General features: G+C 49.7%; 1 protein-coding gene across 4 annotated transcripts in view; it reads right to left on the minus strand.

Annotated features, from left to right (window-relative positions):
- Nucleotides 1–3,653: 3,653 nt before the first annotated feature.
- The window catches only part of FBLN5 (fibulin 5), an 88,319-nt gene continuing 79,528 nt past the window's right edge, over nucleotides 3,654–12,444 (minus strand). For all 4 annotated transcript variants that reach the window (XR_014811311.1, XR_014811310.1, XM_001929027.4 and 1 more), the window contains exon 11: nucleotides 3,654–4,604. Coding sequence is in view for 2 of the 4 variants with exons in the window: in XM_001929027.4 (XP_001929062.1) it covers nucleotides 4,443–4,604 (162 nt within the window). In the remaining 2 variants the exon portion in view is untranslated. The remainder of the gene's footprint in view (nucleotides 4,605–12,444) is intronic.

The raw sequence follows: 12,444 nt of genomic DNA on the forward strand, positions 1-12,444 counted from the left end.
TGTGGTACAGTGGGCTTATATTCTAACTGTAGGAGTTCCCTCTGTTGTTCAGCAGTAACAAACCCAACTAGTAACCATGAGGATGTAGATTCAATCCCTGGCCTCACTCAGTGGGCTAAAGGATCTGGCATTGCCATGAGCTCTGGTGTAGGTTGCAGACATGGCTCAGATCCCATGCTGCTGTGGCTGTGGCTGGTAGCTGAAGCTCCAGTTCCACCCCTAGCCTGGGAACTTCTATATGCTGCAAGTATGGCCCTAAAAAGCAAAAAAAAAAAAAAAAAAAATCCAATTGCAGCATCTCAAGCTCAGGTTCAATTCCAGCCCAGGAACTCCATATGCCATGGGTACAGCCAGTTAAAAAAAAAAAAAAAAAAAAAAAAAAAAAAAAAGAATAGTTGCTCCTTTGTCATGTCATCTCTTTCTGGGGGACTCTAGTGGCTCACCCAGATAAAGAATTTGTGCAATTACACTAAGCACTCAGGCCACAGAAATACATTGAAACCACCAAAAATGAAGTAATCAGACCCGCTGAAATACTTTCACCATCTGGGAAAATAACACCCCAAGGGCCAAGACAGTTACCTAAGAAAATTTCTAAGTACATTACTCAGGCCTGAGAGGCAACAGGTAGGTGGATCCTGTGCCAATTAGAAAGTGTTATGATTGGCAAACCACTGTGAAACTCTAAAATTGCAGTTTAATGGAAATGCTGGCTGTCATCCCCAAAGTACATTTCAAGGAATCACAAAACTTTAGAATTAAAGGCAGCTGAATGGAAGTTTTCATCCCTATTGAGTCCAGAAGATTAGGTGGTAACACAAGAACTATTGCAGGTGTTCCAGCTCTTAATCTGGCGCCCATCCACCCCAGATCCCTTCATTCTTCGGGCCTCGCTGGAGCAGGACAGAGCACGGTTCCTGGCGCAAGCTGTTGGCCCAGCTCAGAGATGGGGCAAAGCTGACAAAGGACAGGTGTAGAGTGGCCAGATACCTCAGGCTGCAAGGGAACAGCCAGCCCCAGCAGACTCCCAGGGAGGGGGCTCGATGCTGAGATTCAAAGAGGATGCTTAGCCCCAGTCCTGTGAAAATAAGAGCACCTGACTATTCCCAAGGGATGGCCGAAGCCAACAGCTTAGCTTTCCGGGTTCTGGGAGCCCCTGTAATGGTTTCCCAAATGTCTGGGGCTTGGCCTTACAGTACGTAGATGCTTTGCCCCAGGGCATTTTTCTCTTGATTTTTAGGCCCTAGTGTATTTTAAGGTAAATTGATCCCACATGCTTCTGATTCATTTACCCTGAACTCATCAGACTGTGTTTGGAAAGAGCAACCTGAAGTCCAAGAAGCCCTTTGAGGCTGCTTTTATGAGTCTCCCTGCGCCTTTTTTCTTAGAAGCAGGAAGCCACGTCTTGACATGGACAAATAAAATGCAAGCCCAGAGACTCGGGGCTGGTTCCAAATGTGGCACCTGATACCCACGGGTCCTCAAATCATCAAGGCAAGGCTGCCCCTCCTTTTTCAGAAGTGAAAGGAGACCTTACCCTTGGGCTGTGTTGAGCCTGAGTCAGTCACTCGGAGCTACTCGGAGCAGAGCTCGCATGAGGTCTTGGCATTCCCAGCTCCACACCCAGTCCTGACACCCAAGCCTCCCCACGCAGGGGCAGCCCCAGGCCCAGGGTCACCTCTGCTCTTTGCTCTGTGGAGCTGGGCCCGCATGCTGGCAGGTCTGTAGGAAACTGTCCTTTCTCTTCTGTGCTCTGACACTGGGGCATCTGTTCTGTTGTTGATTTGTTGCTGACATTCCGTTAACATCCTTGAGCCAGATGGGAAGGGCACAGTGGGAAGTGGTTGGGAAATGCATCGTTTTGGAGGTAAATGTAACCACGGCCAACCGCAAAGCTAGGTGCGAACTGTGGGTGTGACAAATGCTTTTCCAGGTGAGGGAATTGAACACGCTATTCCTCCACTACAGACCCAGCTATTAACCTTAAGAATCCAGGGCACAGTTCCTGGCATAGAGCGGGTCTTTAACAAATATATCCCCGCAGATGGAATGGGAGAACCCGCAGCTCTAGCCTCTAGATTCAACTTCAGCATCAGCAGGTGCACCCTCTGAAGCCTCAAGTCGACTCCTAGGATGGGACTCAAAGGCTGCGCTCCCCACCCGTTCTCTCCCCGCCTCATGTGTGACTCTCTTTACCCCAAGACAGAAGGGAATCCAGGTTCCTAATCAGGAAAAGAACAATGAATCCTACAAGTAACTGAAAAGATGTGGAGGAGAAGATGGCCAGGGTTTGGGTCATATTTGCCTCCCTCTCCTTATACAATGTGCTCTTGATGCCCACGCCTGGCCCTACCTAAGACCAACTAAATCAGAATCTCTGGGGGTGAGGCCCAGGGAATCAGATTTTTTTTCTTGAAAGCACGAATGGTTATCCTACTATGTAGTCAGGGTGAAGGGCCACTGGTTTAAAGTAACTTGATTATAAAACAAAAACAAATATCAAAACCAGTCTTATGGTTACCATAGGGGACATTGTTGGGGGGACGGAAGACGCAGGAGGGTGGGAATAACCTAAACACACCACTGTACAAAACTGATGATTAACAAGAACCCGCTGTATAGCCCAGGACAATCTACTCAACAGTGTGTAATAACCTACAAGGGGGGAAAAAAAGAATAGCTATATGTATAACTGATTCACTTTGCTGTACAGCTGAAACTAATACAACATCATAAGTCAACTATACGCCAATAAATTTTTTGAAAAAATAAAGTAACTTCGGGAGTTTCCATTGTGGCTCAGCGGAAATGAATCCAACTAGCATCCATAAGGATGCAGGTTGGAGCCCTGGCCTCACTCCATGGGTTAAGGATCCAGCGTTGCCGTGAGCTGTGCTGTGGGTCGCATACAAGGCTCAGATCCTTCGTTGCTGTGGCTGTGGTGTAGGCTGGCAGCTATAGCTCTGATTTGATCCCTAGCCTAGAAACTTCCATATGCTGTGGGCATGTCCCTAAAAAGCAAAAAAAAAAAAAAAAAAAAAAAAAAAAAAAAGAAAGAAAAAAGCAAAAAAAAAGAAAGAAAGAAAAAGTAATAAAGTAACCTAAATACATTCCTATTCTGAAAAGTATCTGGAAATAACCCACATCACAGAGAGATTGTTTGATATCTTCCACTCAAATGGAATAGGATTCAGCGTTGATGCTCCCCCCCAACTCCCTCTCCACCACCATTCCTCTCCCCATCATGTGCCTGAGATTTCAACAATGACCACATTCTCTGGAGAGCTTCTCAAGCCAGTATACAATAAACTAAAGAAAACTTAGACGCGGAGTTCCCGATGTGGCGCAGTGGTTAATGAACCTGATTAGGAACCATGAGGTTGTGGGTTCGATCCCTGGCCATGCTCAGTGGGTTAAGGACTCTGCATTGCCATGAGCTGTTGCAGACGCGGCTCGGATCCTGCATTGCAGTGGCTCTTGCATAGGCCGGTGGCTACGGCTCCAATTGGACCCCTAGCCTGGGAATCTCCATATGCCGCGGAAGCGGCCCTAGAAAAGGCAAAAAGACAAAAAGAAAAAAAAAAAGAAAAAGAAAACTAGAAGCAACCCCAAATGCCGAATCATCTACAATTCAAAATAAACCAAACACAACATCTCTTCAAATATTTAATCAGTTTGGAGACCTCTGCCTTCCAACCCAGTTGGGCAAAAATTCTAAAGAAAGCGTGATGAAGGGTTCGCACAGAAAATGTTGAGCTAAAATGGAGAGGAGACTGGGCTTGGGAAGACAGAACATAACATGTGCCTTAAGGCCTTTTGAAGGAATTCTACCACTGATTAAAAACAAAATACTCAAAATGAGCAAGAAAGGATTAAACAGGTATACAACTTTAAGGACAACTACAACTTCTCTTATGGCTGAAAATACCAGACATGGCTTCGAAATAGACTCTTTACAAACCCTTAGATCCTGCTGTGGTTTCTTTCCACCGCCTTCTCTGTACATGCAAGAAGCAGAACTAGCTAAGCCAGCGAGCCCGTGAGCTCTCTGGGCCTTGGCGAAGAAGCAATCAGTGAGAGACAGAAGGAAGGCAGGAGGAGGTGAGCGGAAGCGGTTCACAGTCTTTGAACGTGGACTCAGACCCCAGCAAACCTAACCTATTTTCTTTGAGAAATATGGAAATAAACGGAAGGCCTTGCAAAATCACCGTCGATCTCAGGTCAGGGGCCAGTGAGAATGCTTGTCATCACTGCGTCATAGGAACCAGGGAAGCGCGACCTTCGGAGCGACGGGTCAACAGGAACACAGGCGCGGCCGGGACTCGGGGCTGACTCCTCGGGTGGCAGGCAAGGCGCCGCGTCCGTCACGCTCTCGTTCTCTCTCTGGGTTCTCCTGTCCCTGGTGCTGCTGAGAGGCAGTGTGGGCAGCGCCAGCCCGGGGCTCAGAACGGGTACTGAGACACGTATATCCGCAGTCGGATCACGGAGCTGCCTCTGAAGTTGATGACAGTGTTGACCGTGATCATTTCCAAGTCCAGCTGTATGTCCCTCGGCCCTTTGATGGGACGTGTCATCACCAGGGTGGCACTGATGGGGCCCGTTTGCTGCGGACGGAACCGGGGAGACTAGTTAGAGAAGGTCGGACGGCCGAAGGGGGCAGGGTGAACTGGACCCCAGAAGCTGCTGAACAACAGCAGAGAAGGTGAGGGCGTGGCCTCTTGGACAGTCACCAAAGCAGAAGGCCAGGGGGTCTGGCAGCAGCCAGCCTCTGGAGCTTCTGTCGGGGTGCTCCCCCTTGCCCACTGCCAGCAAACTGTCAACCCTTGATACCATGCTCTGTTCCCGACGTGGCTCACGCTCCACCTGGCTTTTTCCTGCTGCTCCTTCAGGTCTCACCTGAAATACCACCTCCTCAGGGAAGATTTCTACTTTCCCCAATCTGATGTGGTCCCTGTGACCCTCTGCCAGGACATCCTCTACGCTGACTCTGCCCAGGAAGGAAAGTATTCATGACCGTGTGTCATTATCTCTTTACTGGGTCCACATGTGATGTCTAGGTCCCCACTAGATTATGAACTTTACTAGAGCAAGGGCTGGGGTCATGTTTTTCACCAGTGAACCACCCAGGACGCAGCACAGTGCCTGGCACGCAGTGAATGTTCAGTGTCTATGTGTCAAATAAAAGAACAAATAATTGCCTGAATTAACTAGGTGACTGGGGACTGTCACTTCCCTTCTCGGGGCTTCCTCCCTAAAACGAGGGTATGTGGAGTGCCCTGGTGGCCTAGCTATTAAGGACTCAGCATGGTCACTACTTTGGCTCAGGTTCCTGCTGTAGCTTGGGTTCGAACCCTGGCCGGGGAACATCTACATGTCACAGGAGTGGCCAAAAAAAATAAGTGATTAATTAATTAAAATGAGGGTTTGTACCAGATCAGTAGTTCCCAATAAACAACTCCAAAGCACCTACGACACTTTCTTATTTTTATTTATTTACTGCTTTTTAGGGCCATAGGTACGGCATATGGAAGTTCCAAGGCTAGGGTCAAATCAGAGCTGCAGCCGCCAGGCTACATCACAGCCACAGCAACGCCAGATCGGAGCCACATCTGCGACTCACACCACAGTCCACGGCAATGCCGGATTATGAACCCACTGAGCTATGCCAGGGAATGAACCTGCATCCTCATGGGTACTAGTAGGGTTTGTTTCCACTGTGCCGCAATGGGAACTCCCTAGGATGCTTTTTTAAACTAACAATTCCAAGATGTTCTGCTCCAGCAGCTCTTTCGTGGTGTCTGGGGAGTGTGACTTGCTTCCTAGCCTCCGGGTGGTTCTGAGTGCAGCCCCTGCTGGAGCTCCTGCTGCTGCACATTCTGGATTCACCTCCTGCTCCCCACCCTGTGACTCTGTCGCTGTGCTCCTAATAACTTCATGTGAGCTTTTTTTCCTCCACTGGATCTGCTTTCTAAAACTTTCAAGGAAGTAAAGGGAGAGGACTGACCTCAGCTGAGCTTCCGCCACGCGTGAGGAGCTCTTCCGGCCACTTTGCTGTACAGGCACTTATTTAATCCCCATTAAAGCTCTGAAAGGCCTGGCTGCTCACAGGGTGGTCCCAGGACCAGCAGCATTGGCATCACCAGGGAGCTTGTGAAAAATGCAGGATCTCAGGCGCATCCCCCCCTCCCCGGTCCTGCCTAACCCCACCACCCACCCCAGGACCTACTGAGCCAGGATCTGTGGCTGAACACAAGCCTCAGCTGACTCATGGGCACAGTAACAGCGGAGGAGTGTTCACCTAAAAGCACAAGACCCGGAGTTCCCGTCATGGCTCAGTGGTTAATGAATCTGGCTAGGAACCATGAGTTTGCGGGTTCGATCCCTGGCCTCGCTCAGCAGATTAAGGATCCGGCATTGCCGTGAGCTGTGGTGTAGGTCGCAGAGGCAGCTCGGATCTGGCGTGGCTGTGGCTGTGGTATATGCTGGCTGCTACAGCTCCGATTAGACCCCTAGCCTGGGAAAAAGGCAAAAAAAGAAATAAAAACTTATTTTTTAAATAAAAAAATAAAAGTCCAAGACCCGTGTAGCTGGCCAATCAGCTCAGCTGGTTAGAGCATGGTGCTAATAAAAGCACAAGACTCAGTCCGGCCCCGTTATGTCCCTGTTTTACAAATAAGGGAACTGAGGCTCAGTGAGGTTAGGTCACTGTTTGGGTCACTAGACCAGTCAGGGGCAGAGACAAGGGATTCCAAGCCAGTGCTTCTCTCTGACCTCAAACCCCAGACCTTTTCAAGACACAATTACCAGAAATGACTAATAAGTGTTTTACTTCTTCCTAACACTGCCTTGAAGAAGAGATGCTCAGAGGTCAGTGCAATGGGGGGACAGGGGGCCCCCAGAAAGGAACAAGCGTAAGGGAATAGGACATGCGGACAATGACCTCCTACAAAAGCCCAGCACTGTGCCCAGAAACTGAAAGCAACGAGCGCTACAACATCAAGAAACTTGGCTTGTTTAAAGCCACACCAGGCATTTTATCTGTCTCCGTGAAGGGAGGGCTCCCCATAAAGTCTTGGACATCCCTAAGAGGTGCCACAGGTATGACAAGGGCAGAGCAGGCAGACAGGTGCCAGCCAGGTACGGGGACCCCCCCGTCCTCTGGGCTATCAGCAGCCTGACAGATTTCCTCTTGGCATCGGCTCCCTCTGTTCCCGTCAGCACCAGCACAACTGGCCCCTCTCACACGGAGGAGGGCTCCAACTTCCTCCTTGTCAACTCTTGCAAAACCTTGGAGCCCTGGGCCAGGACTTCAAGAGGGTACAGCCACACAGGGAAGTGCCCAGGGCATTAACATATACAAATATCTCACCAACTTCCGCTGTTTGCATGAACCAAGGCCAAGGGTTGAGGACCCTGGGCTATGGGCAGGCCTCTGGAGGAGGAGCTTCCGAGCCTGGGGCTAGGAATGGAACAGCGGGAAACTTCCCAGTTGTTCCTTGGGGACCACCTTTGAATAAGGCTCCAGCGTGGGAAGGCACCATCTTTTCTCCTACTGGGACCAAATCTCCGAGGGCAGCCAGTCTGATCACCCCCAGGCTCAGATCTGCAGCAGCCCGAGCACGCCGTGCCCTCAAGCCTGTGGGGGACTCGGGTGCCTGAAAGAGACCTGAGAACAGATAACTCTACTCCTCACTGGGCTTTTAGGGCAGAGCCAGGGTGTTAAGGAAATAGGCCCCCCAAGGCCCGATCCCTGGGGGACTTGGTGGTCACTGATGCGAAATGATGAGAGGATGGTGGCAGCATGTGGCTACAACTTTACATACATCCTTATGTAATCCCCGTAGCCCTACGAAGCAAGTCTGCCATTAGGTCACAAAACTAGCCCATGGAACTAGAGTGACTGACTCCAGAAATCAAGCTTCTAGCCACTAAGCTCTGCAATAAGGTCGCGGGATCTCTCAAGTTCTTGCCCTCTGTGGCACACACTTAGAAGCACTCCTTTGCATGGTAAACATTTACCTGGCTGTTTTCCCCTCCCCACTGTGGTGTGGGTTCTTCTGGGGCAGAGGCCACATCCTGTTTGTTCCTACGCTCTCAATGCCTGACTCAGAGGCGCCTGGGTAGCAATGCTGAGTTCACGTCAGTGACAGAAGGATCCAGGCCCTGAAAGCTGGCGAAGCTTTCCACATGGGAGTAGGTTGCAAACAGCTCACCCAATGTATCTACGTCTTCTTGGCCCTGCTCCCACACGTGCTCGGGTTTCCTTTGCGGGACAGCGTTGTGTGACACGGGGCAAGCAGCCAGGCCACAGCAAGTCAGTGTCCCTCGGCTCTGCCACCTGATTCCTGTGCGCCATGAAGTCAACACGCTTTGGCCCAGTCTGAACCGCATTCCTTCTTCTGGCCCTAACTGTGTCCCTGAGCCACCTGGCCAAAGCCAATCACCAGTCCTGTGTCCAGGGCTCAGCACGAGACAGACGGCCAATGGGGCTTGTGAAAGGGGCATGCGTATGTGTAGGTACATGTGTGCACATGTGTATGGACCTATGCCTCTGCACACGTGCGCATGTGTGCACATGAGAGTTAACCTACTTGCTTTGTAGGGTTGCGGGGATTAAATAGGGGATGCACGCCGAGGTGCAACTATGCACCTAGTATGAACGGCCACCACCATCCTTGTCATCATCCGTTTGCACCAGTGATCACCGAGTCCCCTCGTGACTGGGTCTCCGAGGGCCTATTTCCTGAATACCCTGGCTCTGCCCTAAAAGCCCAGTGAGGAGTAGAGTTTCTGTCCTCAGCTCTCCTGCAGGCACCTGAGTCTCCCACATGCTTGAGGGCGGGCGTGCTCAGGATGCTGCAGATTATGGAGTTTTCCATAATAGAAAGTTCTCGGTTCTCAGTCCTTCCCTCACCCCCTGAGCCTGGGGGTGATCAGATGCGCTGACCTCTGAGATTACGTCCAAACAGGAGTATGTGTGCACGGCTGTGCACTTGCTGGGTGTGTGTACATGTGTGGGGGGTATATATGTGCATGGCTTGTGAAATGAAACTCTTCCACGTGCTTGTGATACAGGCAGCAACTCTCAGGGTAGGGGAGCCAGAAGGGCCATCAGGCCCCACCCCTGCCTGTCCCTTGGCATCTCTCACCTCTCCAGGGCCCAGCAGCTTGCCACCTCCTGACAACAGTAGCAACAGCAGCAGCAGAAACAACACTATTAACACAAGCATAGCTAATGCTTAACAACTATAATCGAAAAAATAAAAATCATTATAAAAAAAGAAATTAAAAAAACCCTAATGCTTATTGAATGCTTTCTATTGTGACAAGATGTTAAAGTAGATTTTTCTTGTTATCTCAATTTCTGCTGAGACCCCGAAGCTAGAAGAGTAGGTGAAAATACCGCGCATCCTAAAGAGACATTCAAGAATAAATACACATCTTGGTGCAGACTACCTGGGTTCAAATCCTGCTCTGGGGCTTCCTAGCAGTGAGATGGCGGGCAAGTCACTTAGGCTCTCTGTGCCTCGTGCTCTCATCTGGGAGCCCTAGGGCATAGGAGTGCTGTGAAGATGAAAGGGGTGATGGATGGCAAGTCCTTTGCACACGTGCAGCACAGTGTAGGATTTGCTGCTGATACCGTTTGTGTAGTTTCTGTAGCTGTTACACAAGGGACTGGCACAGCCGTGTGCGGCTCAAAGCCGGATCTGTTTCCCTCACTCCGGCACCACCTCCAGCCTTTATAAATGTCTTAAGCACACTTACCAGCCTCCAAATCAAATAAGAGGAGCTTGCCATGTGGGTGCCCTGACAGTTAAGGGTGCAGACAGCAGCACCAGACTCTCTCCTGAAGAAGTCTAGAGACGAGAGCCCCAGAGATGCCCTGCACCATGGGGACAACGGGGGCTGCTGGGCAGTGGGCTGTTGGGGTCCTGAAGGCCCAGGGTAAGGGCTGCCCACCTGGGGGGGGGCAACACCCACACACACACAGACTTTCTGAGGGAGAGGTTTGGGGTGGCATCTAGAGCCCCTCTTGCCCCACACCAGGGAATGCGCAGTGCAAACTGAGTTTTGGGAATCCTCCAAAGACCCTGCAAAGCATCCCATGAGAGAAAGAGCACTTGGCTCTCTGCCCCAGACAGAGAACCAAGGCCTGCCTACAATGGACCCTGTAACCTCTCCCCATCCACCATCTGCACCCCCAAAACCCTGGAGCAGGGGTCCAGAGAGCACTATCAGTGTCGGGGGGAGGTGTGGGAAGGCAGTACAGGGGCCAAGCACCACTCCACCCCTGACCCCATCTCCGAGCTGGGGGAGGGAGAGAAACTTTACACTGCAAGAGAGATGAGAGACGGGGCAGTTGAAGTTTTTATGTCAAGCAGCTGGGACTTTGATGCGGGAGAAGGAGGCAATTCAATAGTCAGTGAAAGTGCCTGTGAATCCAATGGGATCCACCTGGTGACTGAGAGGTCACCCAGGCATGTGCAGGGTGTGTGCAGAGACAGCAGCAAGAGAAAAAGTTATTGAAGGTTTTATCCTTGCCAAATCCTGCTTGATCAATAAAAATAGCCATTCAGGAGTTCCCACTGTGGCTTAGTGGGTTAAGAGCCCAACTAGTATCCATGAGGATGCGGGTTCAATCCCTGGCCTGCTCAGTGGACTAAGGATCCAGCATTGCCACAGCTGTGGCATAGGTCACTATGGCTGTGCTGTAGGCCTGCAGCTGCAGCTCTGATTCAATTCCTAGCCTGGGAACTTCCATATGCTGCAGGTGTGGCCCTAAAAAAGCAAACAACAAACAAACAAATGGCCAGTCCATGCTCCAGGCACTGTGCTAGGTAGATGACCTGATTCAATCCTAAAGTAGGTCCTGCCTCCTCCAGCGGTAGATACAGCTTACTCCATCTCCTTCCAAAGCTCTTGACCTTGCTACACTGGTCTCCAGATGTTGGGTCTGCAGGTGTGTTATCACATGTGACCCGGCCCTGTTAGGGTCTTGCCAAGTATGCATTAGCGAGGAAACAGGAACGCTACCAGCTCCTGGGGCCTCTTCTAATCTGTCCTAATCCTGCTTCTGAAACCTCTCTGTTTTCAGTCAGTCCCAGCCCCAGAAGCAAGGATTAGAGAACTCTTCCAGGGGTTGGTGAGAGCACAGGGAGAGAGCTCAGAGATGTGGTTCTTTCATGGCTGTGGGCCGTCTCCTATAAAAGGGGGTGAGCTTCTGAGTCTAGCACCCCACAGTAACATCAGTGGACCACATAAACCATATTTGTTAGAAATACAGATTCCAAGGCTGAATCAGGGCCCCCAAAGGATCCTAACCCCTGGAACCTGTAAGCGTTACCTTATATGGAAAAGGGATCTTTGCAGATGTGATTAAGTTAAGGATCTTAACCCAGGGAGATTATCCTGGATTATCTGGGTAGGCCCTAAATCCCATCACAAGTGTCATTCTGAGAGACAGGGAGATTTGATACAGGGAGATTATGTGACAAGGGAAACGGAGATTGGAGAGCTGTGGTCACAAGGCAAGAAACCCTGGCAGCCACCAGAAGCTGGAAGAGACAAGGAATGGGTTCTCCCAGAGAGCCTCCGGGGAAGCCCAGCCCTGCTGCCACCTGATTTCAGCCCAGTGAAAATGATCTCAGACTCCTGGCTTTCAGAATAAATTTCTATCATCTGAAGCCACCAAGTGGGTGGCAATTTGTTACAGCAGCTGCAGTAAACTGATACACTGGGCATTAGCCACTATCTTCTGAGACAGATTCTCTGATTGGGAAGCACTGGAATTCATGTTTGGGACAAGTGCCCAAATTTACGTTGAAATGTGAAAACCATTGCTCCAAGCTAATGGGCTCCAAGGAGGTGTGATCACCCCAAAAGTAGGAAATGAAACGCTATAGAAATGGTAGAGGATTACATGTATGCCATTTACAAATAAGCAAATGTATTTTAGGCTGTATGCTCTACTGTTTTTTTCCTGATATGGATAAGTTGGTGCTGTCCAATCAAACTTTGAGTGATGATATAATTGTTCTAATTATAGAAAGCTAATACGACAGCCACATGTGGCTATGGAATGCTTGAGATGTGGCTAGCACAACAGAAACACCTAATTTTTCATTTTACTTCATTTTAATTGGTTTACATTTGAAAAGCCACAGGGCTACCATGTTGGACAATGCAGAGAGAACCACTTCTGTGAGAAACACCTTTAGGTTCACTGTGATGTAAAGGCCAAGAGGGCAGGGATTCAGGACTGTTCTGTTCACTGTTGTGTTCAGTTTCTAAAAGTCTACGGTAGGTACTTGATAAGAATTTATTGAATGAGTAGATGGATAAGTGGATATGTAAATGCCTCTCCCATAGAATTGCAGGAGGAATATGAATTAGAATATATATATATATATATATATATATATATATATATATATATATATATAA

This window comes from Sus scrofa, chromosome 7 (assembly GCF_054392235.1).
Source record: "Sus scrofa isolate SSC_HxYL_T2T_F1_AM1 chromosome 7, Sscrofa_HxYL_maternal_Yorkshire_Landrace_v2.0, whole genome shotgun sequence".
Taxonomy (NCBI): domain Eukaryota; kingdom Metazoa; phylum Chordata; class Mammalia; order Artiodactyla; family Suidae; genus Sus; species Sus scrofa.